The sequence below is a fragment of the Parastagonospora nodorum genome (genome assembly GCF_000146915.1).
Source record: "Parastagonospora nodorum SN15 chromosome Unknown scaffold_6, whole genome shotgun sequence".
NCBI classification, from domain to species: Eukaryota; Fungi; Ascomycota; class Dothideomycetes; order Pleosporales; family Phaeosphaeriaceae; genus Parastagonospora; species Parastagonospora nodorum.
In genome coordinates this window covers 1,394,842-1,420,076 of record NW_001884554.1, presented here as the reverse complement: position 1 = coordinate 1,420,076, position 25,235 = coordinate 1,394,842, and the positions used below count along the sequence as shown (strand labels likewise).

At 51.9% G+C, this 25,235-nt stretch overlaps 10 protein-coding genes across 10 annotated transcripts; 3 read left to right on the top strand and 7 right to left on the bottom strand.

Moving 5' to 3' along the window:
* Window positions 1–3,124: 3,124 nt before the first annotated feature.
* Window positions 3,125–3,748, bottom strand: SNOG_04742 (hypothetical protein; the record flags this gene model as incomplete). The annotated part of the gene is made up of 1 exon (XM_001795102.1): window positions 3,125–3,748. One exon carries the CDS (start codon window positions 3,746–3,748, stop codon window positions 3,125–3,127), a length of 624 nt encoding a protein of 207 aa, XP_001795154.1.
* A 594-nt stretch (window positions 3,749–4,342) lies between these two features.
* SNOG_04741 (hypothetical protein) lies at window positions 4,343–6,722 on the bottom strand (the record flags this gene model as incomplete). Its single annotated transcript, XM_001795101.1, has 2 exons — window positions 4,343–6,173; window positions 6,415–6,722. The coding sequence occupies 2 exons, from the start codon at window positions 6,720–6,722 to the stop codon at window positions 4,343–4,345; spliced, it is 2,139 nt and encodes a 712-aa protein (XP_001795153.1).
* A 3,022-nt stretch (window positions 6,723–9,744) lies between these two features.
* SNOG_04740 (hypothetical protein) lies at window positions 9,745–11,982 on the top strand (the record flags this gene model as incomplete). The annotated part of the gene is made up of 1 exon (XM_001795100.1): window positions 9,745–11,982. The coding sequence occupies one exon, from the start codon at window positions 9,745–9,747 to the stop codon at window positions 11,980–11,982; it is 2,238 nt and encodes a 745-aa protein (XP_001795152.1).
* A 118-nt stretch (window positions 11,983–12,100) lies between these two features.
* On the bottom strand, window positions 12,101–12,706 carry SNOG_04739 (hypothetical protein; the record flags this gene model as incomplete). Its single annotated transcript, XM_001795099.1, has 1 exon — window positions 12,101–12,706. One exon carries the CDS (start codon window positions 12,704–12,706, stop codon window positions 12,101–12,103), a length of 606 nt encoding a protein of 201 aa, XP_001795151.1.
* A 3,147-nt stretch (window positions 12,707–15,853) lies between these two features.
* On the bottom strand, window positions 15,854–16,711 carry SNOG_04738 (hypothetical protein; the record flags this gene model as incomplete). The annotated part of the gene is made up of 4 exons (XM_001795098.1): window positions 15,854–16,234; window positions 16,286–16,344; window positions 16,398–16,539; window positions 16,596–16,711. The coding sequence occupies 4 exons, from the start codon at window positions 16,709–16,711 to the stop codon at window positions 16,201–16,203; spliced, it is 351 nt and encodes a 116-aa protein (XP_001795150.1). The 3' UTR covers window positions 15,854–16,200.
* Window positions 16,712–17,295: 584 nt separating this feature from the next.
* Window positions 17,296–18,073, bottom strand: SNOG_04737 (hypothetical protein; the record flags this gene model as incomplete). The annotated part of the gene is made up of 3 exons (XM_001795097.1): window positions 17,296–17,340; window positions 17,465–17,642; window positions 17,805–18,073. 3 exons carry the CDS (start codon window positions 18,071–18,073, stop codon window positions 17,296–17,298), a joined length of 492 nt encoding a protein of 163 aa, XP_001795149.1.
* A 519-nt stretch (window positions 18,074–18,592) lies between these two features.
* Window positions 18,593–19,084, bottom strand: SNOG_04736 (hypothetical protein; the record flags this gene model as incomplete). The annotated part of the gene is made up of 1 exon (XM_001795096.1): window positions 18,593–19,084. The coding sequence occupies one exon, from the start codon at window positions 19,082–19,084 to the stop codon at window positions 18,593–18,595; it is 492 nt and encodes a 163-aa protein (XP_001795148.1).
* Window positions 19,085–19,496: 412 nt separating this feature from the next.
* On the bottom strand, window positions 19,497–20,171 carry SNOG_04735 (hypothetical protein; the record flags this gene model as incomplete). The annotated part of the gene is made up of 2 exons (XM_001795095.1): window positions 19,497–20,048; window positions 20,118–20,171. 2 exons carry the CDS (start codon window positions 20,169–20,171, stop codon window positions 19,497–19,499), a joined length of 606 nt encoding a protein of 201 aa, XP_001795147.1.
* A 1,663-nt stretch (window positions 20,172–21,834) lies between these two features.
* SNOG_04734 (hypothetical protein) lies at window positions 21,835–22,533 on the top strand (the record flags this gene model as incomplete). Its single annotated transcript, XM_001795094.1, has 2 exons — window positions 21,835–22,153; window positions 22,235–22,533. 2 exons carry the CDS (start codon window positions 21,835–21,837, stop codon window positions 22,531–22,533), a joined length of 618 nt encoding a protein of 205 aa, XP_001795146.1.
* A 732-nt stretch (window positions 22,534–23,265) lies between these two features.
* SNOG_04733 (hypothetical protein) lies at window positions 23,266–23,915 on the top strand (the record flags this gene model as incomplete). The annotated part of the gene is made up of 3 exons (XM_001795093.1): window positions 23,266–23,318; window positions 23,372–23,703; window positions 23,809–23,915. The coding sequence occupies 3 exons, from the start codon at window positions 23,266–23,268 to the stop codon at window positions 23,913–23,915; spliced, it is 492 nt and encodes a 163-aa protein (XP_001795145.1).
* Between the last annotated feature and the right edge of the window lie 1,320 nt (window positions 23,916–25,235).

The window sequence follows — 25,235 nt, the reverse complement described above, 5'->3', positions numbered from 1 at the left end:
CCGTTGAAGGCTTGAGTGAAGGTTGCTCCAGGTTGACCGTTGACATGCATGGGGAAGGCAAGGCCCCGCTTGCCTGAGGAAGCACCGCGGATGGGAGAAGCCTCCATCAATCCGGTGAAAGCCGCAAGGGCGAAAAGGAGTGATGATTGAACCATGATTGGTAGTGATAAAAGAATGAATGGACTGGTACAAAGATACCGAAGGAGTGTAAGGTCAACTGAGACTGTGAAGGAGGGGATGATCAAGATCAAACAAAAACATTGTGGTTCCCACCTCTGCACTTATACTTGAGAAGTGAGAAATACGAGAACGCCCCACGCCGCCAACATTTCACGCCTCCCGGCGCTCCGGCGCAGTCGTGCACTGAGCTGTCTTGCATTCTTTCGGGCAAGTCCAGCGGGCATGGGTTTCAGAAGCAAAACTGCCCAGCTCGCGCCAATACGTGTGAATAAGGTTGAATTCACTTTTCCAATGGCCCGGTTCCGACACCCCAATCAGTTGCCAGGAACAGTGCAAGAGTGTCGCTACCCAAGTCTCGATCCCGAGTGCCGCGTGGATTGTGGAAATGAGATACCCACCCTTGGCATAGGCCAGTGCCGTCATCAAGGCACCGAGCAAATCGGAGTCCGGGCGGTTGGGCCACGTCGAAGGAAGACATGCCTGCTATCGATAAGCGCATACGCAAGACGAAAAGATCTTCGTCTCGCCGGACGGCCGTTGGTGGATAGAGAGAGGGGCCGACTGCTAGGCACAGAATATAGTGCGTGTTCACGCAGGAACAAGATTCTGGACGTGCAAGTGGGCACTTGATGGAGAGCTGAAGTCGCAAGGCTAGTCAGGCACCCAGGCGTCGATGTTCGCTTAGTCGTGTGCTAGAAGGCGCCAACCGTGACACGAAGTCCCGTCCCGCGTCGTCCGAGGGAGATCACCACGTTTCATTAATGAAAAACGTCCTGTCAGCCCCAATCATTGGCTGACAGCTCATATGTCATCAGAAATGAAGCGTAGCGCCCTGCGATCTGGACCAGATTCTTTCTCCCGTTTCCAGGCTTTTTTGCTGCAGAGGCAGAGACATGTCGCAAAACTCAAGCACAAGACCTCGTCCGAGCCGCGCGTCTCAACCACTTAGGACCTGCATAAGTGCCCCGGGCACCGTCAACGGTCATTGGCGAACGCCATGCGAACGCATGCTCACATCGTAGCGTCATAAGTCGCCGAAGTCGAGACTCCTTACCCCACGAATCACGACTTCTGTGTTTCTAGCTTCATGCGGGATGTAAAAGATGACCGTCACTATGATCAGTCGGCTTTGGATGTCTCGCTTGCTCAAAACATGCACAGCAGGAAGACATTCTAGACAAAAAGCCTCCTCGGCGAGCTGCAGCGCCCTTGCTGTATGATTCCTCCGGCGGAGCATCACTGGCCACGTCTTTGCCAGCGCAGCCATCCTGGAGCAAGCCCCGTGACCCGACTTGGTGACGTTTATGGATACTCGTCCACGACAGCGTCTTCGAAACGAGAAACTGTAGGCCGACTTGCAAGCGACATGACAAGTGTGGTATTACTACTGGTTGTACAAAAGGCGGTATCTGAGACCAGCCTACGTTACTCAACAGCACATTACAGATTCCCCAGACTAAGCGACCGATCAAACTCGGTAGTAATCTCTTATGCATCTCAACACTTTGAGATTGGTCATCTGCTCAAGGTTTTGCAGATGATCACCTCCACCTTACACATTTCTGCAGTGTGCGACAAACTCTGACTATCTTGATATGGTCATGAGTGTCAGAGTTTTACCCAGGCCCGCAGTTGTAGTCTCTGCAAAAAATCTGCCCTTGCGCCCAACATACCTAGCCCACATACTCTGATAGGAATGATGTAATGCAGTGCACACGTCTCAACTGCGCACGCGACTTTGCAAGAACATGCGCAAACATTTCGCTGCATGAGCACAATTTCCCTCAACACTTCTCCCTGATCTTGGCCATAGTCTTGTCTCCGGTGAAACTGCTCACCCTTTCTCTATTTTTGCAGTCTGCCCGCAACGGTCCGATTCTCGGATGTGACGCAGACCCCAGCGTCGATTCGCTCGGATGCTACCCGCTCGGAGATTACCTCCACAAACGGCAACAACAAAAGACCTGACCAACTTGACCTTCAAAGTCGAGCAAGTTGGCCAACATTTTGGATGCCTGAGAAGAAGGTGCAAAGAGTTTCTATCGTGACGTCGTGCAAGCCTAACCAACTCGCTGCAACCAACACCAACATGTAGGACGCCCGAAGAAAAAGATGCGAAAAATAGATTTGTTCTCTACTCCGAGCTCGTGCGGGCCTGACCAACTCGACCTTCGACTCGACTCGGTCAATATTTTGAATGCCTGAGGATCGAAGCGCAAAAATAGAGATGGTCTTTTTGTCGAAGGTCGTGCGGTGCTTAAAAATAATCGCGCAAGGTGTTGGTGCTTTGCTGAACATTGTATTTATAGTGTGCACATATCCCCGAAGCATTCTTTTTTCTGCAAGAGAATGGATTCTTAGAAGAAACTTCTCTCTCCAGATATCAAGGACAGATGGATACTCGCGTCAAACAGTAGTGCCTAAAAGAAATCTTGCGGTAAGCTACTACTCGAGCGACGCATCACATTATCTGCCAGAAAAATTGTCTTTCACCTTCTTAGCCATACATTCATCAACTCTGGAATTTCACCTCGCGCCACATTCGTACACATGATATTTGGAGTGTTGGTATATACCCGATCAGGTAAGCTCTCCCAAGGTGTCGATTATAGCAAACTTTTGGGTGAAAATAAAGGCTCATGACGACTACAAACTGTTTTTGAGAACACGTAACCTTGTTTATTGCGCTCCTAGAGAGCTACTTTCCTATGGGAAAGAAAATCTGTATTCGATATTCTTGACTTATTAGCGGATTGAGCAGGTACTGAGCCTCCCTAAGACGTGATGGGAAAAGTTATGAGACTGAAATGTTTGTACTTTTTCAGGCTTGCGTAAAGGCGTGCGACTTTCTACACGCTTCGACGTGCTTTATACTGTACGCAGACATCTCAAAATCTCACCGCTCTCTCATTCCCTCAAAACAACAGCCACGCATCCGCACCCCTCAAAGTCTCAAACCTTCCAACTCCCCCTCCTCCACCCCCCTCGTCCAAACGCTCAACCTCTCCTCTTCCCCTTCCCCACTAACCCCCCTAACAACTCTCTCCCCCCACTCCCGAAATCCCAATTTCCCCAATAACTTCTTCGCCTCACCATTCGTCTCATCCGTCAGCGCCGCAAACTTCTTGACCCCTTTCTCACGTGTATACCACTCCATCAGCGCTTGCGCGGCTTCCTTGGCATATCCCTTCCCATGGTACTGCGGCAGGAAATTGAACCCGATGTCAGGGATCAGCGGGCCGGGAGATGAGGGGTAGCGCTGGAGTTGGAGAGTTACGACGCCGATGAGTTCTTGATTTTCAGGGGAGAAGGGGGAGGAGGGCGAGGGGCGCAGGGACACGAGGTATCGTCCATATCCCGTGCGGGCGAGACGCTCTGAGGCGGTGGTGATGAAGGAGCGCGCGGCTTCGCGGTCGGGAACGGCGGTTGGGCCGGACGGGTTGTGTTTGATTGATGCGGGGTTGTGCAGGAGGGGCAACGGCGAAGTCGCAGTGGGCGTCGTTGGAGGGGGCATTGGTGGGATATGAAAGAGGCGGGGGGTGGGGATGTGGAAGTTTGGGTCGGACATGGTTGGGGATGAGTATGCAAGTACAGATTTGGTATTTCTTGGCGATGATGTATAGTGTGGAAGTGAAGTGCATGTCTCACAAGCATGGTCGGTTTTGGAGGATGTAGATGAGTCACACCGAATCCTACGGCGGTAGTCTGACCACACTAGAAAGAAAGAGGAAGCTCGTTTCTGTAGGACCAAGTATGCGACCGATAGCTGAGGAGGTCATTACAGCAGGAGTACATTCCCAAAGGTCATCCTCCGTAGTCACGATACAACGCGAAGCGAGCAACAAGATTAATAAATAATAAGCGAACCTTGCGTTGAGCAAGCCCGTAGTCTATTCCAATGAAGTAACCCAATGACCCAATGGCCAGTCTAAGATATCATAAAGCCCATAAATCGTAACTCCAGGATCTGCGCAAAGATCATGTCGCGATATGGCGCCATGTGTCGTGCGACGCGGTATTATGGCGACATCCCCCGCAAATCTCTGTGTATAACAAAGCATCGCGCATCACTCTTAGTGACCAAGCCGACACCTTCCGCTAATAATGCTTCGACCAAACACCACTACCAGATTTGTGTATGTGAAAAACTTCTTCGAGCAGCTCACATAGAGCGCGGCGAGTTCCCCGCAGTCTGCGGCCGACTACTCGTCTGACTTCCAAACTGGCTACCGTCATTGAAGCCCTGGAAGCTATCTGCAGACATCGTCCTCCCCAGATCATCTCCATCAGCCATATGCGTATCCTCGCCAGACCCGTCAAAGTGGTGTGGCGGACCCATATTGGACTGGAACATGCGCGGTGCAGCAGGAGGTACACCAGCGCTGCTGATTTGCTCTGCCAGACTGGGTTTCTCGGCGAGATTGTTCAGCATGGCGCGACTTGCGTCTAGCATAGATACGGCGTAATCAAGGAAGTCTGCGCGCTTGGCGGAGACGGAGAGAGTCCAGCGGTATTCGCGCAGGCGGAGCTTGTAGAACTCGGCCTCTTCCTTTGCAGGCGCGGTGGCCCAGAGAAGCGAGCCGAAGGTCCCGATCAGGGTAAAATTGACTTTGGAGGCGAAGTACCAGAATGCTTGGAGGTGCTCGGGCTTGAGACGGTTGACGAAGTCCATCGCGGAGATAAGGCGTGTCTTTGCGGCGTTTCGACACATGAAGAGGCCATATGAATCGGGATTGGTCGAATCAAGAGACTGCACGATGCGTCGATGAAGAGTGATCTCAGTCGCAAAGTATGCCAGGTGAAGGTACCCCGTCGAGGTGAGCTTGTTCTTGCTCAGTGGCGCATGCATTTTGACCTCTGCAGGTAGCTTCTCGTGCCACTGACGAAGCTTGATCTGTACAGGCTTCGCCCGTGCGAGAATAAGCTCTGTCGACTTCCGCCCAGCATTCGCGAAATCGTGGATCGCGACCTGCGTATAGAATGTATCCATGACCTCCGCCATAATTTGGGTCAGAGCAATCATCTGTGCGAACAAGATGCGCCCGCGGTGGTTATCCTCTTGTTCATCTTCAGTCTCCTCTTCTCGGGTGTCGTACCCGTCGCCCTCCTCGTTGAAGTCTTCCTCAGTAATCGGCTTCACGGCCCAATTAGCGTTGAAGATGTGCGACGGACGCCCATGGATCAACGAGCTCCACTTGTCTTGCATGTATAATGCCCAGGCAATTCGTTTCCTCAAGCCGCGCTCCCACATAGGTACTGACCACGAAGAGCAGTCAAGATGGAGACCGAGTTCTTGGCCAATGGCAACCAGCTGAGTTGTGAGACTCCAGGAGTCTGCCTCTGGACGTTGTAATAGTAACAGCCCCGCTTGAACTGTGGACAGCTTCGGCCTCTCCATAGCGATGGTCAGCGACTTCATCGCAATCACTTCCAATCGTGCGGCATCTGGCTTGGAGTACTTGGCCAAATTCGGGTTGAGCGACCACCAGTTCAGCGCCAAAATGTACATGCCGGCCAACAGAGCCGGCGAGAAGGTGCGGTCGCCATTCTTGTACCGCCCAATGAAGAGATGTTTCTGGATGATGGGAAAGTTAGGATGCACCACCTCAAAGTACAAGTCTAGCAATGCAGGACCGTGGGGATGAATGAGCTGCTCGATCTGGTTCAGTGCTTCGACCTCGCCAGCGTAATCTTGGGTGGTTTCGTCAGGCAGCATGATGAAACATTCATGGTCATTGACTCTCCGAAGCGTGCCAAGGTCAAATGCCGATTCGTTGCGGGTATCAAATTGGGAAAGACCAATGAGTAGAGAGTCAAACGGCGAACTTAGACCGATATACCTACTATGTTGGCGGCGCTGTAGACCCAAAGTCTCGCCCAGCTGTGGGAGATGGATGTTGGCCAATGGCGGCTGTCTTGGTGGGGGGCTTGGCGCAGTCGCAGTGATGGTGGGTGTTGACAGGGCTAGTGGTGGAGGCTCTGTGTCGACTGACCTACAAGACGATTAGCATAGGTACTTGGTACATGGTGCATCGCGACGACGATGTTCGTGGACGTAGTGCTAAAGTTTGTAGCACAGATGCCGACACGTCAAGGAGGTTGGTACGGTTACACGTGGACACGTGACACACTAGACGGGACGAAAAGGGAATAGCAGTACCACCTCAACTTGACATGTGGAAGCGAGATTCAAGCATACGGCCTGGCGTACAGTAGTGGAAAGCCTAAACGTACCTCTTCTTCGTGGTGCTAGGTGAGTCTTTCTTGTCGCCGTCGACGACCTTCCTCTTACGGGGCAATGGGCTCTGCACAAAGGTACACTCTTGCTTGTGGAACTCACACAAGACACACAGTGCAGCACCCTCGTGTATCACGCAACGGCTCTTTCTTCGCCTGCAGGCGTCACACGGGCGCTCTCGCCGTGAGCGGATGTTAGAGACGGGGCCGTTGGTCGAGGTGGGCTTGCCGACGACCAAGTTCTCTTTGCCCGGCGAAGGCTTCTGAGGTTTGCGAGGGCGGGCGGCGGCAATGGGTACTGGCATTGGGCGTGGCATAGCAGGCTGTATAGCCACGGCTGTCGTCATATCGGTCTCGGGCGCTGACGATGCGCTCAAGAGATAAGGGCAGATAGAGAGGGATGGGCTGTGCCTAGTTGCAGCTAGGACGACCAGGTATACTACCAGCTACTGATAAAGTGCGGGCCGTGGCTAGTCTACGGCGTGCTGATGCCGAGAGGGGAGTGGGAAAGCAAGATTGCTGTACTGTACCAGTCACACGACGCCGAGAAAGATAGAGTCCTGGAAGCGGAAGTTGGCCAGGGCTTATCGCGTGGGTGCGGGAAGTCGATGCACGGAGATGTATCAGGCAAGTCGGGAGACAGTAACTCGAGTCGGATAGTGCTTCTTCGGGAGCGTCAAGACGGATGTCCCAGGTTGCCAGTCACGGCCGCGAGAAGAATGAGGTGGTCGATGGTTCGCGCCGTCATTGAGGTCTTGAGGTGTAGAGTGCACACGCGACCGGAATTTTGCGGACTTGGGCGTGGAGATGGGGTAGGCTGCAAGCTATGACCCAGTGCGGGGCGAGGGCAAACGCAGCATTGGGGTGGGAGTCGTGCAGAGGCAAGTTATGCTGGCGAGAGCGTTGCGAGAGTCTTTTGAGGTTCGACGCGACACCATCTACGGGAACATGTGCCTGCAGGGCAGCACGGGCCGTCGTTTACGTGATGGGAACTTCGGAGCGCTGAGAGCGGCTAGTCGCTCACAATACAGCCAGCGAGCCATCCGGACACCAAGTGATAAGAAGACTACGGGGCCAATGGGACGCTGCTATCCCCCACTGCCCAAAACTGCGCGTAAAAGTATTATGCCAACTCTGGCTGCTCTATCTCTGCATCATCTCCAGACTGCTATCGCTGCGCATCGTTCCCTGCCACCCAGCCAAGCAGCAATTACTGTTAGGTACTGCTTTCCACATTTAGCATTGGCACTGCCAGATGCACGTCACTTGCGACGTCCTCTCGATGCAACATTGTCTACCGCAAATCCGGTCTGCTTGGTGTAGCGTTTGGAAGCATGTTGCCATGATATGGCCTGACAGTTGCAGAGCTCCCTTCCAGAACGGAAGCGAAGGCCTCATTGTGATGTCAAGATGCTCTAGAAATGCTCGTAAGAATGCACCAGTAGACGAATCTGGACAATCTTGATTCCCAAACTACCGTAACCCAGCCTCCGCGCGAGGCCCATCTCCACAACCGGACCCTATCGTGTGCCCAATTTTCCGCTCCGCTCTCCCTTGCCGTCGTCTCACCGCTCGCCCTTCAGGCAAAAGACGCCTCCCGCCCCGACAACCGGCATATCGATGCGATAACCTCCGCCAATCCTGGTCGCAAAAGATAGTCGCATGTCATGTCAGTCTCCTCCAATGTTCCCAGCGTGACTCAGTTGCCCAACCAAGAAATCGTCCTCCAAATGTCGTGCATTTGTACGTAAAATATTAGACTAGCGACACCGCGATCTGCCAGCAACCTCAACGTTGGGTGCAAATCCTGAGCAATGACGAAACGCCCTCGGTAGCACCGGTGCGCGCTGATGTCGCAATTCACTTTCTCCAAGATAGAGCGGTATGTGATAATTAACGGCCGTACTCTCCGTCCTGTCGCACCTCAACAGTCTTCTACCACCGCCCTGCGCAGTCGCTTCCGCTCGTCGCCACTGGCTCGAGTCGAGCCCTGTTCATGTCCCAAGGGACTTTAGATCCCAAAGCTTGTCGTTGTTGTTACGAAATTTAAACGGTGCGATGCAGATCTGGCATGTGAAACCAAGCGAGCGGATTTATCATCGGGCCGAATTTCCCCGGATGATTTCTCCAGACTCCCAGACAGATCAAGCAGCCCTGCACGTGGGCGGTGACGGCCCTCGGCCCTATCATATTGGACTCGTATCGAATGCTTGCGTATAATGGGCATTGCTTGAACCCGAAATGCGTCAGCACCGCCTTTGCGTGATTACGCCTCCTTATATTGATGCGGGGCACTGCGTTGCGCCGAAGGAAAGATCTACTTCTGAGTACTGCCGTGGGTTCGATACGAGTGCTCAGACAATTGGGACGATGACCTTTCGGCCCTAACATATATACTCGTGTTGGCATTGTCCTCATGTTAACAACATCATTGAAGCCCAACGATAACTTTTGTCAAAATGCATGGGCGGCATCAGATAGTAGAATGATTTGTTACCGAAAAGGCAAGTACACCATCGAAGTGTTCGCCCCTAGCGATTGAGGGTTCGATTTCGAAGGAAGGAGTAAAATAGATGCAGGAGATGCGCATCAAATTTCCTAGCCTTGAGCATGTCAGTATGGTTATCTAGGTGCGTGTGCATACAATCGAGGCTGGAAGGCTTGGTGGAAAGTGCTTCAGCCTGATGACGTCATAGCGCTTTTTGACGCAACCACATGTTCGATTATGGAAGCAGAGCCGCGACTGCTGACGCGAGCACCAGCACAAACCACACAGAATGATCGAACATATATGCTGTGCGACCCAGACCAGACAATGCGCATGCAAAGAAGGTAGGTATCGTGAAGAATGAAGACGAGAGTACCTGATGTGTCGGACACCATCCAGCGCTCTCAGAATCACGACCGCATTTTGTCGCCTACTCAAGCCTATATCACATTCGATAAGTAACCTGCAGCATAGCGTTATTGGAGGTTGTATCGCCGCCTCTCGATTGGAGCACAGGTAGAAGCGAGCTGCAACAGAAGGCAGTGACAACACAACATATGCGCGCATTCAGCCTCGAGTCTCCATGAAATGAACCCCTCTAACACCCGACCCCCCTCAATCTGTCACAATCTACTCATGTTCAGCAGTTCTTCTTAACAGCGACGCTGCTGCGTACTCTCCAATTACTGTTCAGACACTTCGCGCAGATCGCACTCTGTTTTAGTCTCAGCCTCGTTCATCAATACGGCAACACGAATCGACATCGAAGCCTTTTATAGCAGAGTAATCCTATAAAAGGCATTCCAACACGCTCAACTTATCGCGATAACTTTCACAACATGGCCGAAGCATTCGGGGCTATAGGTATAGCAACAAGCATTTTAACCAAAGCTTCGGAAGCGATGGGGGCTATAGATCTAGCAAGGTTTTTCACCCAAGCTTCGGAAGCGGCGACAGAAACACAAGAGCTCCTATCACAATACAAGCTAATGAAGCAGCCATTCAGTGACGAATGTAGAGACGCCGAACTTCGCGTACAGATTTTCAGACTATCTTTAGATAAAGCCGCTGCGGTCTTTATGGTCCTTGATCATGCACATGGCTCATCGCGGTTCAACGATCTGATAGAGTACATACTCAAGGATGCTACGATGCTGCTGGATGGTATCTACGAAATCCTTGGGCGACCGCGCAGTTTGGGATCCTTTGGAGTATCGATGTCGGATATTTCACATGTTAGCGAGATCACGTGTCGGCTAGAGAGACTTGCTTATCAGCTGCAAGACCTTGTAGTACAACTGTCATTCGAGTCAGCACCCCTGGATCGACTCTCTGAACGCAAGCATCATAGCCCTTTTACCGTTGACGTATCGTCCCGCCTGGAACAGCCTGCCGCCGAGGTGTCGGTCCCACATGAAGAAAATCGTGCGCCTGGCTCTTCTGCTTTGCTAGATTGTGAAGGAGCGGACTGTTATCCAGAGCACGCAAGCAAGAAACAAAAGCGTTATTTGGCTAAGATGTCTTTTCGTTCCCAGCCCGACTGCCAACGTCATATTGGCATAAATGGGGATGACACTGGCAGCGCGACGGTCTCAGCCATCGAGCCGTTCGATTATGAACTCATGAACAACTCTCCGGGCACTGACGTTACATTCCCACTATCTGACACCTCAACAAGGTCCTACGAACTGAAGCTGATTTTGTGCATGACTGGTGTCGGGGAACACAATACCCTGCCATTTGATCAAACGACTTTTGTCAGGATCGTCGATGCGATACGTGTTCCTTTGGAATTCTGCGAATCGATACTGCTAGGCACACCTAAATTTGTCCATTATGCGGCCAAAGACGATACGCAGCATGCAGGCTTCGTACTCCGAACACCCTCGAGCAAAACACAGAACTGGACGCTTGCACTTTCATGGGATACCGGATATCGTTCCATCCAAGGGTTCATTCATGGGTTGCTGCCGAATGACCTGGACTCCTTGTCGTTACATATTGGCGATAGGCAAGAAGAATGTGCACATCCGTTGAACATTCCGGCAATCTTGTGTGAGATGCTCGTCGAGAGCGATTCGAATGGCGTTCGACTTCACGCTTCAGATCTATACAAGGTCGAATTACAAACGAATTACAGTAACTACATCTTCAGCGAGCCGGTGAGCGGAAGCACGCGGCAACACAAATCATCGCAACAGAATTTCGCACAGATGACCCAGAATCTGAATAGAATTACATCTCGTTTAGCTTTCCACGAGATGCGAATCCACGCGACTATAGTCTTTGTGGACGAGATGAAAGACTGTCTCGAGCACCGGACCCGTCACCCAGTCGATACCATAAATCGCAGATTGAAAGAACGTTTAGCGCATCTAAAGATACAACAAAGCGGTCTTCTATCAAACATCGCTTGCAACCAGAAAATTGCCCAAAGCCAACTGCAAATCGTCTACAGCCTCATCGCGCAGCGCGACAGCAAAGAGAGCCTTAACATGGCTAAAACACAGACTAAGATCGCTACGGCGCAAACCGAAATCGCGCAGATACAGACTGGGCTCGCAAAGACTACGAAGGAAGACAGTTTCGCCATGCGCACCATCGCTATCATGACCATTGCGTTCTTGCCAGGAACATTCATATCGGCCCTGTTTTCCATGGACATGTTCAACTGGCAAGCTCCCCAAGGCGCGTCCGTGGTATCGTCTCGATTCTGGATATACTGGGCCATCACCGTACCATTGACCCTTTTAGTGTTCTCTATCTGGACGGTATGGATACGTTCAAACGATCGCAAAGGGGACCAGTCGACAGCCACAGCGGAGGTAAATCCAAGTGAGAAGCCATGGTATCGCCGCTGGGTGCACAAGACAAGTGATGCAGACGATACCGAGAAGCAAATTGAAAGCGAGAACGGACTGCAGCAGGCTGTGATAGACGCAGACACCGTGGAGCAAATCATCAGTGACGGCGCGGTGCAGCAGGATTTGCAGGAGCAAGATGCTCCAGCAACAAGTGCGGCTCCCCCGGTGCAGATCACACGAAACGACACATTACTTCAAGATCCAGTTAGATAAATATTTTAATACGACTACCTCCAAGTCCCACAGCGCACATGACAAAAGGAACACCCCCACAAACCGGCTTCACCATCATTTCAGTTCATGGACACTCATTCATCCCAACTCACATCCCCTACTCATCCTGCACAGGATAAACATCCACCGAATTCGTCATCAGCGCCGGCACACTCGCAATCAGCGAACTATGCAGTATCAACCCGCCAAACACCCCGCCCTGCAACTTCCTCAGCATGCGCTGCCCCTCGTCATTCTCCTTGTCGTCGTCGGGGACAACGCCAAAGTACAGTCTATTCCGGCTCGACGCGTCGAAGCGTTTCCTGAAAAATGACGGGCAGGTGGGTACGCCGCTCGATGATGGGTAAGCGGGGTACTTGTCGGGCTCGGACTTGGGTGGGCCGGTGTCGTCGCTAGGTACGGTGAAGGTTGGCGAGCGAAGCTGCGTTAATGATGGGCGAGGAGCTTCTCCGCTCTGTCGCGGGGTGTTCATTGCTGATTGCTTGCGGCGGAGCTTGTTCGGCGGTTCGGGGCGTTGTGGGACATCTGAGAGGTCCATGAAACTCATTGGCGCGGTGTTGGTGCTGTATGGACTCCTCATTTCGAGGCTGTCTTGGTCCTTCGTCTTCTTGGACTTCTTTTTTTCCGATGACGACTCTGTGTCGGACTTGGGATGACGATCGCTAGCTTGTTTGTCGACCTGCTCAAAGACCGAGGGCAGCATTTTTCGACATGACTTTAGCAAGAGCGTCCATCCGGCGAATAGCGTGCCGTCAAGCGACAGCTTATGGCTATCTTGGAGATGTTGACGAAAGCTTTGCCCCGAAAAGTACAGCGTCTGGTTGCATGCGCGAAAGTTGTGGCGTGACATGTGGTCCTTCAACGTCGCGCCGTTGATTTTGCCCTCGGGGCTCCTGGCTAGAGGGTCGTTACAATAGCAGCACACTACTTCTCGGCGGGCTCGTGACTTGTCCGGAAACATTGTGAATTGTAAGCTTGGCAGGAAGCTGCATGACCACATAATGCAGCTTGGATGGAGTTCTTGTGCTGCAGCAAGGCTCTTGAATGTGCGTTCGCAGTATACGCATTCATGAGGCAGTTTACTACATACGATTAGTGCTGCTTGTGTAAAAAGGAATGGAGAACTCACGGATTCGACGATCTGCGACTTTCAGGGTGGTGTTTTTCGTGGCTAATTCGATCTTTCCACCAGCACATCATGTCCAACCCACCGGCAAAGTGGTGAGCAACGTGATCAGCGCGCTCTTGATACGTCGCAAAGTTCTCTCCGCAAAAGCCGCAATGAAGCGCTCGATGTCCTATCTCGAGCGGTAATGGCTGGCGCCAGGCATTTTCCAACTCCGTCAAACGAGCTGCCTTCTGTTCCGGGCTGACTCTATGCACCTGAGAGATGTGTTGCAGGAATTGATCTTTCCGATGGAATGTTCGCTCGGACAGAGGCTTCTGTTGACAAGATAGATAATTGTGGTCGGCGAGATGTGAGGGACTAGGGTGGCCTTTTTCGCAGAAGGGACATCTCGAGGGAAAATCTCCAGTCCTTGGACAGCACACCCAGAGTTCCTCAGGCATGTGTACGGTTTGTTCATGGCTGAGCCATTCCGAGCGATCGTGGAAGCCCTTTTGGCAAAATGTACAGTAAAAGCTAGGTCCCTTAGGTGCCAGACGCTCGACCAGATGGTCAGGCTTCCGCTGGCGTGCTTGGTATTCGTGGTTCAGAGCGCCAGAAGACTTGTTGACTCGTGGCGACCTGAAGTGGGACATTTTGGGACTACTCTCCATGCTCCTGGAGCCAGCGGGGATATCGGTAATCGCCCGGTGGATTGGCTTGGGCCGGACAATGCCTGCAGTATCCACAGCTTCGTCACCCAGTATCCAAGCCAACTTAGGGTTCGCACTTATTCTAGCTCGTGCCGCCTCCTGTGAAACATGAGGGCTGTTGTTGTTCTGCGCCTTGCGCACCGCCATGAATTGTTGCATCATGAATTCGAGTTCTTTGGCTTTCTCCTGGATCTCTTGAATTTCCTTATCCATCCCTGCACGTTCAACCGTACCACTTTCCACCGAAGGTGGTGGTAGATACATCTCTACTCTTTCCCTCCATTCTCTTGCTTTCAAGACGGGCCCAGTGGTACCGCTTGTGGCAGGTCTGCGTAGCGAAGCCACTTCGGCCTGATCCATTTCGAGCCATCGAGCCTCGGAAAGACTAATGCCGTCGGTGTTATCCATCGCGTGGTAGAACCTTGACCGAGAATTGGCAGAATACGATGTGTCTACTGTATCAGGCACGCTTGCCGTGGTGAAGAAGGTGGGCTTTCTGTCCGACTGATAGTCCTCCGATGTGTCTCGTGAGTGTAGGAGAGGGGCCGCGTCCGCCATCCAACCAAGAGGTACTTGTCTACGTATGGCAGCATCGATAGCTGGGGCGCTCGCAGCCTCGTCGGATAAAGGAGCACTTAGATATCGCTCAATGGACGTCCTACTATCCATGGCCGGCCTCTCAATCTTGGTGAAGGTTTCGATTTTGGGAACCTTTGACAATCGTCTTCGAAATGGACTTTCAGTTGACCCAAATTGATGTTTTTGTGAAGTTGAATCTGCAAAACAATTAGCGTGAGAACAGATCCAAGGGGGATGACTGACCTGATCTTTGAAAACGCAATCTATGGCTGTGGAACCACGCTCTCATCCTGGTTTGATCAATCACTCTGTACGCGGCGTCCTTTCTACCCACAGTGGTGTAGACTTCTCATGTATAAAAGATGGAAGCTGACATGTGCGTTGTTTGAGCCAAGTGTTCGGGGATTGGGAGAAGGTAAGTAAACACGGATATTTAGGCGGCGACGGAAAGATGAGTTCAAGGACTGATACCCGCATCAGGCATACAGGGAAGTGCGCTGGATGGCCCAAGGCGGAATCTCCATAGTACCCGCAAGAGGACACGGACCATCAAAGGGTTAAGTTTGACAGCCCTGGAAGGCCACGGACCTCGAGATGGTATGCTCGCGACACGCATTGACGGCCACGAGTGGAATATCATTGCTGGGCAATAGTAGAATATATCAGGAAGAGGACACTGTATATATCCGGAGTGTACTTCTCGTGTTGCTCAAGATGTCACCATGATGCAAACAAAGTAGACGCACGTAGTAGCTCCCAAGCGTGCACATGCCGTACGCTAAGATCATTGGCGCTTTTGTGTTGCTGTAGGACAGGACTGGCGAAACTCTATTGCGTATGAGTTGGACCACGGCCAGAAGTAGGAGTCGGTCGTGCGCGGACAGTGTCGCAGATATAGTTCAACGGTCCCGAAGCGCATGGACTGATAGTGGGCGACACTCAAGGTGATCCTTGACAAATCAGCCCACACGTCAGTGACCAGAAATGGCAGCTGCAGTAGGCGAAATGATGGATGAGGTAGTCAGATCAGTGCGAGTTTGGTACGGCGATTTTATCCAGATTGACGACAGAGGTGAAGATCAATGCGGGAAGCGACGGGGTCTGATGTGTGGGGTCAACCAATCATAGTAGCGACCATGACTAGCGCCTTAGCGTGTAAATGCGCTTCAACGCGCTCGACCATCTCTCAATGCTCCGAATCTTCCGGAAGCCTGAGGGAGAATCGGCCCAATGCGTTTATTATGTGCATGTTGCCAGAGGCTTTCGTCTTGGCGACCTCAGTCCCCATTCGAAATCGGCGGAGCAATTGCCCTTCGTGCGGTCTGCATCCAAAAGAAACCGAGGGTGTCTGTGGTAGCAAATATCACGCGATCATGGTGTGCTTCGATGCGATATAGTGTCAATGACGCAAGAGACACATGCCCGATAAGCATGATTTTGCATTAATATCTTTCTGGAAGGAGTCTATGAGCCCGGGCATAACGTTTCGTACCTAGCAGCTGCAGCGACTCTCGCGACAGTCATACAACTATGTACAAACGTGGGCTTCAAGGCCGTCCTAGCAGGCGTCTTCGTGCGGTGTCTCGGCACTAGCCACGCGGCTCCGGAGTCGGCAAGTTCTCTGTCCAAACCATTATCATATCGTCGTTATATCTAACATGTCGCGCTCAAAATACACAAAGAAGCCGGCAAGTATCGCCGCAAGAAATGTGCCATATCCTGGGGGCCGAGCGCGTTGCTCGTCGCGTGTGGCCTCGAGAGGCTCTCTTCGTCTGACTCTGACGGGGGGTGAGATCGCATCTAGTGCATGGGAGGCTGGTAGTTGATCGGTCGCCTGTTGTTGTTAGTCAGGATGAGCTTGATGTATGCTTGGCAGAGAACGTACTTGAATAACAAGATGTGTGGTTCTGGCTCGTGGACCTCGTAGTGCTCCCAACCCAAGCTCTGCGCCCGAGTTAGCCTATACATAGCGTCATGCTCCCTAAGCTGCTCCGTACCTGGGTGATGCCAAGCGCCCTCCATTCCTCCTCCCACAACAGCTTCAGGGTGCCTCGCGAGTCAAAGTAGTCCTTGGGGATGACCTTGAGCATCTGCTTTGGGAGCTGCACGTGACGATACTCATTCTCGTCGTCGGAATACCTGTAGCGCTTGTCAGCGTCGCGCGGCTCCCGTGACCTGACTATCAAATGGCGTACCTGGCGGAGTAATGGATCGCATCCACAAACTCGTCCAGCTTCTCTTTCTCGTGCTCTGAGAGTGGGCGCGGCTTCTTGTTGCGCCGAGTGAAGTCAATATCCATACCGCCCGTCATGGTGAGGCTGGAGATGCGAGGGACAGAGCTCGTGTGCTCGTGCAGTGGGGGTTCGGGATACGCTCAACTTGGCGGGGCAGGCGGCAACAGGGTGGGTAGGCTGCTGTGTTGGAGCTGGAATCCGGCGCAATTGAGTGCGTGTATCGAGACTGTGGGAGCGTTGGGGTCTTATCAAGAAGATAGTAAGAAAGCCAATTGGCGTGGTCGAGCACAACAAGTCTTGTTTACCCAAGTCGTGAAATCTTCGGGACGCGCTGCCTGACCCGTGCTTTTGGCGCTAGTGCTAGCCCCACGTTCTCGTCGCCAACGTCTTTCACCACGCGCCCGTGCATTCCCGCAATCACGTTGACTTATAAACCTCCAGCCAGCGTTTCAATTGTTGGCATTCCGTCAAGATACACTTCGTCAGCGGTTGCCCAGAGCCGCCTCATTGCCTCGCGCGCATGCCCACAATCGGTGAAGCGACACACGATCGACCGACCTATTCACCCCTTGCCCCTCTTCGAAGCGCATGCAGTCGATTGTGATGATCAGAAACACTATGCAAAAGCGTCGCAAGCGTCACAATCACACCGCTAACTCTCCTACCGAAAAACAGCCTCCAACCCGCGATCTGGGATCCCGGAATGCTATTGCATTTCCAGTCATGGCACAAATATACTTATAACATTCCTGTCCCTGACAAGCACAGCTTCTCGACATGTCTGTCTCTGACAACAACCCATGCACGGTACCTGCCAATACAAACACTACTTGACTACTCCTTGCAGCAGCGCTGTCACCGACACCAAAGCAATGCCATGTCTCTGCGGCAACCTCATCAGCCTCATCTCTCGTCGATGGATCCACTTTCGCTTGACCGGCCATTTCCAAAATCTCGGTATCTGGGTATCTGCGGCGCATGTCTCGTCGCAGCGGCTTCCGCCATATCCTCTACCATGTTCCAGTCGTGGCCCTTTGTGGTGTGACACGCATTTTCAAGCGTTGCGGGCAGTCGTGGTTTTCTTTCTTTTTGAATTTCCCACGCTTGATACAGCACGTCAAGACCACAAGCATCAGAGCGACGAAAGTCATGGCGCTGAGTATCACGAACAAGACGGCAGTGCTATTCATCGTCGAAGGACACGTCGCTCCAGCCAGAGAGGCCGCTCCCGAGTTACTAGTCGTGATCGTAGATGGAGCTTCGATCGAGGCTGTTGTCGAAGCCGCAATGCTGTCGGTCATCTCCGTCGGGAGGGCATCTCGCAAAGCGGTGGTGTATGTTCCAGAAAACCAATTGTCTGCGATTCTGTAGGTCGTCAAAGGCGCGTGAGGAGCTGCATGCGTATCGATATTCAGGTGCTCGTTTCGGCGGAAGTCCATGTTGCGCGTTTGTGATGGTTATCCTTCAAACGTGGGCCTCGCCATCTTCAAGACCCCGAGTCCTTGCGCTGCGCATGCCTGCGACACCGAGTAACACTTTTGTCTCGGCAAGAGCGTACCAGGAGCACGACTGCGATAGCTGCGCTGGTATAGGTATTATGTATGGAAAACAAGTGGGCAGCGGGTTGCACAGTCACATCTCACTAGATTTTTCGTGGAACGATTCGCGTCATCTGGGTATAGCAAGGTTGTCAGGTATGTCAGAACTTGTTTTTGGCGTGCTCTCAGCATATTCGCCAACCCCACAAGATACTGCCGCCCTTGCCTCAGCTGTTTGTGTGGGTTTTCACTCTGATTACACCCCGAACGTATACATACTGAGATGGCTGCCTTTGGCTCTTGTAAAAGACCCTATAATACACTTTCTGTGGGAAAAGGGGACGCTCCCCTGAATGTCCCACTTGGCTTAGGCAAGCAAGGTATGTGGCCTTGCATGAGAAGGTCGTATGCAAAACGCCATCACTTTTTCGCCCCGGTACGTCCATCTTCGTCCTCCACTCTGTCGTCCAAAGTCTTCCTCTCTTTCGCCTTTGATCCCTTTTCGTCTTCAGAGGTCTTGGCAACATCCTTCTGATCCCTCCACTTGCGCTTTGACGCATTTCCATCTCTCCCTGGAGGCGTCTTGTATGGGTCCGGATCGCCCTCCATTATCCTGCTATCCCTCCGCTCCAACCAGTCCTCCGCGCGGTCACTACTCTTGCTCGTCCTTATCCCTGGCAGCAGCTCGATCGATGGCGCAACAGTCGTAAGGTGTGAGAGCCGCTGTTCTTCATCGTAGTGCTCCCGCACGGTCGCCGGACGGGATCGTTGATGCTCGGGCGGATCGTTTTCGATATCGACTTGAGGCTTGCGGTCGCGCCGAAAGTGGTGATTGACAATGTAGCCCGTAACGATAATAAGCAGGAAGGTGGCAAGGAAGATCAGTGCGATGAAAAGGTTGTAGTAATCCATTTCAAGCGAGTTTGATATCTCAGTTCGATCGAGGCTTGCAGTTGTGGATGCGTGGCGTGCTGCTGTCCGACGCTATATTCACCTCTCAACGGACTGGATTGCTTGATGCAGACCGATCATGCCCCGTGTACTTGTCCACTCTGTTATCTCCCAAGGTAATAACGGTGTCCGGTTTGACGTTGCGTGCGACTCCGGGTAAAGCAAACAAGCGTGATACGTATGCGTGTACCCGCAATCAACAGATCACGAAAGCAAAGTAGCAAAAACCTACTCGCAAATCAAAATCAGTTGATATTGTAGTGCTCATATACACCATCTCCCTGGTGACCCAGCACGTCATCATCGGTGTAAAGCAAGGCATGCAAAACAGATTCAGATAGTAACATTCTCCACCCTTTCTCTATCCCCAATCCTACTCTAGCTCCCCAACCCAATCATACGTCAACCGTATCCTAACCACCTGCTTCTTGTCCTTCCGCCGAACCGCAAACCGCCGCGTCAACCGCCGCTCCCCGCCAATCTCCGCGAAACCCCAAATCTGCCAGGCCGTCCACTTCGCGCCATCGTTATCGACAAACCCCTCGACGATCTCGCCGTCCAGCGTTTCCGCCAACCACCCCTCAGCCAGGAACTTTGCGTCTTCCTCCTCGGGGTCTTTGCCCTTGGCTTCCTCCAGTAGTGCTGCGATGGTGGTGTAGCGCGAGCGGCCCTGCAGCGTGCCGAAGAGCCAGTCTGAGTGGCCGCGGTACTGCCAGTCCATGATGCGGTTTTCCGTAGTGCCCTTGACGCTGGCGCTGGCGAATTGTTCAATCACGACTTCGACGTTGGGAGAGCCGTCGGCGCCGGTCGCGGGTTTCTGGGTGAGGTGCTGGGTTACGGTGGCTAGGTTGATTGCTTTGCGCGTGAGCCAGCCGACGCCTTGTAGGGCGAGGACGGGATCGGCGGAGTCGGAGAGGGATTTGTTCTGCGGTGTGTTAGATGTACGTGTGCAGCAAATGCTGTTTTCATGCGTGGCGCGATGTGTGAATCTTACCATGACCCATTTTCCCTGCAGGTTCTTGATATCGGCCTTCGCTGGAGCCGCCATGGTGTCTTGTTCACTCTTCGTATATCCTAAACTATTTGTGGTTGATAAATCAAGCTGTGAAGCAATAGCGGGGTGTCTTGAAGCTCTGGGTCACAACGCAATCCAAGATGCGCTGTCTGACACGTCCCCCCAAGTCTTATATACAGCACTACTTAGCATCCAAGCCAGTGCATGGCACATTGGCTCACATGCACCTTTCCGTAGCTGCGACGGTGGTGACATTGCTCAAGATGCCTCGGCTCGCAAAGTTCCGCGGGGGATGCCCTGTCGATCTTTGCCCTGCTTCTTTCCCCACAGTCACCAACATAGCACTCCGTACGATGATGCTTGCGAGAAAGTATGGTTCCGAGGCACTTTGCGCCGAAAGTTGCATATGATGAGCGACAGATGGAGTGAGTTTATGCGATGCGCTGTTTAAGAGGAGGTGCGATGAAATGGCGAGTGACTGATGACGTAGCCAGGTCTAGTGTTGTCACCAGGCGTCGGCAAAATCCCTGCCCCTTTTCCCTAAGGAGAGCAGGTAGAGAGGTAGCCTGTATATGTTCAAAGATTTCTGATAGAATCACGTTGAGTATCTTAGAGCTGCGTATACATTGAGCATCCCCTGAACTTACGATAAGTATACCTTTTGAGACTATCAGCTTATGTCGCGTAGGTGCGGAGCTAGCTGCAGAACGGGCACGGATTTTGCCGCTGCCTGGTGTTGTTGTCTTGCTAATATCTAGCTTGCGATCCGACAGCCTGACAGCTCCTCTGGCCTCAAAGCCACATGTACCGTCGAGTTCTAGGAGCACTCAGGGCAAAGAAACGTCCTTCGAACATGGCCATAAATGGACTAGTCCAGACTCTCGACTTGCTCTACGCCTAACCACTGCGATGTCAGGGTTCTTTCATGATTTCACAAGACGCGATACACAACAGTGGCTTTGTCCCGTCGACCTTTTCCAAGCCATTTCCTTTGTTGTATTGTCTCCTACTACCATCTCATCCCACAGTGCGTGAGGTCTCCTAACAATGGATTGCACGAACCAAGGACAGCCATTTGTTGGTACTATGGCTAGGAGACCACTGGAATACCATCGACCATATAGCATTGCTCTGGCTTACAGTTTGGTACCGTCCATTGTTCCAAATGAGCTTTTTGTTTCAAATGAAGGACCTATGACCCACGCGCATCGGCCCTGGGCAGCGCCGCTTCACGTTGATGGGAGCGACATTAGCCTGGACCATTGTTCCCATTCAGGGACGTTACTGTACACTATCTTCCGGATACCTTGAGCTGTGGCATACATTCTGCATTACTTTCATCAGCCTTGTCTCTTTCTACCCGTCTCTTTGATTCATCCAGATACCCATTGTCAATTATCGCGTCGCACATGCATTGTTCGAGGGCTGTGCATAAATCAACATCAGCGCCGTATTCTGTCAAGCGGCAAACGCCCAGCGCACCTTCACCTCCCGTTTGCAATTTACTAGCGTCCGTCTGGCACGTGATTGCTGTTTTGTTGCCCGCCCGTAGCAGAGAGACCATTTTGTTTGTCAACAACGACCACCGCAACCTCAACATTCGTTTACCGTCGCTCTTTCTACCTCACAGGCATATTTACTACGCGATCCACACGATCCATCACTCCTTACACGACTCAACGTCCAACCCGCGAATATGAAGTGTTACCTTATCCTTTCTGCCGCTGCGCTCGCCGCTGGCTCAGCCTTCTCGAACAACAACTTGCCTGCCAACAATGTCGAGAACTTCGTTGCGCGAGCGATCGACCCGAAGACCATGGATCCCACCCGTCTTTCGGTTCTCTCGGTGCTCAAGACTGCCATCCCATGCAGCGCCCGCTATCCTGAGGCGACTGGCGAGGTAGAGGAGTGGTACTCGAAGCTGCCCGTGGATGTCAAATCACTGTTGCCCTCGCTCTACCCCGCGTCCTCGACTGGTGCAGCCTCCGTATCCGGACCTGTTGCTAAGCTGGTAAGTCACTCACTGTGTCCCTTATTCTAGCCATCTACCCTCTTTGATAATATACCACTAACACGTTGAATGTAGGCTGTAACAGACGTGTTCACCGCCGCGTGCTCAGCGTCCGGAACCACAACCACAACCACGCGTGTCACTGTCACAAAGACCGTCCATTTGACAGGCTCAGCTACCGCATTGAGCAACACCTCTACCATCACAGCTGCGTCGAACGGAACAACCCTGAACGGCACCGGTGCGTTCCCATCTCCCACGAACGGAACCTTGAGCTCTGCGAGTCCCAGCCTGACTTCGTTCACTGGCGACTCTGGTAAGATGGAGGCCATTGCTGTATTCACCTGGATCTTTGTCTTCGCTGTATTTGTTCTCTTCCTCTAGGGCTTGCTATGTTCGTCGAACTTTGACAGGCCCTGCGAGCGTCGGTTTCTTTTCCTTCCTGTTAGCACGCGTGTCAGCGCACTCCGAATCAAGCGATACACGCCAATTTGGATGTTCATTACCGCCCTTGGATATTTTGAGACGGTGAGGAACACCATGGACGTGTATATTGAGGGCTGCGCTCTGTGGGTGCGCTTTCGAGCATGAATGAGATATATCTCGACAGGATCGAAGATGTGGATCTTTTACACAGTAGCTTTCGAGATACCCGGGTACTTTTTCTTTCTCGGTATTGCGTTTGTATTTATAAAAGATCCACCATACAATCCCGGTTCTATTATGATGTACGTGACTATCGTCTTTGATGCCTACGGAGGGCAAACCCGTTGCAACGTCTAGTGTGGATTCGCGATCAGCGAGAATTCAGCTAGCTTCGGGGGATTCGCTGAACCTCGTACAGACATCTGAATGATACGAAAGAATTGCAGTCTTCGAGCGATCAAATCAAGAAGATAGAAGGGTACCAGAGCGACCACGAGGAACCAGTTCGCCCGATGACGTCCTTTCATTCAAAAAAGCCTCTTTCTCATATCAACTAGTGGCGTACTAACCTTAGAGTAGCTATACTCGAGCTTCCCTCGGCTATTAAGCTGCTCCTCGAATCTCTTGCCCACCGCAAGCTCTCCTCAACGCTTCCCCGATAATAACATCAACCAGCTCAACCTTTCCATCATGTCAACCAAGACCGTGCCAAGCGCACAGCTTCACGAACCGGTCCAGCCAAGGTCGGCTCAATCTTCAAGTCCTATGTAGACTTTACGTTGCTAACCCTCTACAGTAAACAAAAACTATCGCCATTGCTCAATCTCCCCGGCGAACTTCACAACCAGATCTACGACTATATCTTTACAGAGCCAGCCTACACATTCCGCCTTGGCTTGAACGCGGAACGAGACTATGTGTTGCGTCCACTCTTCCAGACTCCAGGTTGGATCGGCCTCACCGCGGCTTGTCGTCAGATACACACCGAGGCCGTACTACTGCCGTTCGAGAACGTTATCTTCCAAGTCGGTGCCGGGATTCAATTGATGCTATTGCTCGATCGTTTTAAGGAGCTCCCCCAGTCTGAGACAATCTTCCGCCTCGAGATTCGCACACAGGATGTGTCCTGTATGACCATAGCTGAAGCGATGACGTACAATGTACCAATCGTCCAAATTGTGGAAGTCAAGATGGTGATTAAATCACGGGCTAGAAAATGCTACCTGACAGTAGGTTGGGGCGACTTGCTCAAGTTTCCAGAAGCCGGGGGGTGTGATGATCCCTTGTCTGACCACCAGGAGCGCATCCACTTGGTCTTTTTAAAGCCGCGAGGAATCTAGGCAGTTTGTAAGACTTGGGCCAGATACATTCACCACCCATCGTCTTTAGATTTGCGATCTTGTGAGGGCCTGTATCATGTGCTCCCGGGAAACCATGCTCGCTGTGTCGGGAAAGCACGATCAAATTGTACACTCCGTTCAGATTCTTTACTTAGGTAACTTCAAGCCACTCTTAGCATTTAGCACGATACCAAGTAGCTATCTGAATACATCCAGACCTGCACGTTAAACCCCAGTTCTTGCTTTATGATAGTTTAAGTAGATATAGAGATCAACGGTACTAAGGTATTACGCACGCAGTCTCAGTGCCGAGTCATTGGCGCAGTAGCCTTTCACCCTGCTAAGCTAGTACAAAGTCGCATCGACTTGTTCTTTGCTCTCTTCTTCTCATTCAACTCTAATAATATCCCACACTGCAATCCCTTCTACACTACCCGGTCACAATGGAATTTCCACAACACACATATGGCATGTGAAGAACGGCAGAAGAAGCCAGCAGATGTGAGACTGAGTGCGTATCGCTCGAGAACAGTACGATATTAGGACTCACAGATCACATTAACAAGTGCAACTCACCATTTCTGGAATCCCCAGCGGAACTAAGGAATCAAATTTACACCTACGTATTCACCGACCAGACATACAAGTTCATCATCAGAAATCATGACGGCCACCCCCTGAACGACCCAGTATCTCTGATCCTCGAATTTACTACTCAATCATGGCTTGTCATGCACCTCAGCTGTCGCAAAATCAATAAGGAAACTGTCTCCTGGCCATACAGCCTGAACGCGTTCTATATTCAATCACAACTGCGTTCATGCTACTGATGGAGTCCAGGGAGCATCACTACCCTATTTCTAAGCTGCGCTTAGAGGTTTCCGAAAAGCTTGGTTACTTCACCTCATCTTCTATCCTCCTTATGTCTGTTAAGCGTGTGGAGCTTACGTTAGTGGCTGAGGGAGTGGACAAAAGGCGGAAGCATACAGGTGAAGACGCGGAACAGGCGTGCAAGGCGACTAAAACTAAGCTGATAGAATGGATGGTAGGAACGAGCTAGGATATTGAAATTGTGTTTTTCGACGAAGTCTGTGATATTGTCAGGGGTGGGATGACGAATGTGACTGGCACAGAGCAAGGAGAGGAACAGATAACGGTCTAAAATATGATTATGCAATAATGTAATATACTACCGCTAGAATCATGAAAATCACACTCGTGTCACGAGTTTAATGCTACACAGCTGATCTAATTCACTCAAAATTGCAGAGTGGGGATGTTCCGTCCAACCAAATTTCTCCATCGGGTCTTGTGGAGACC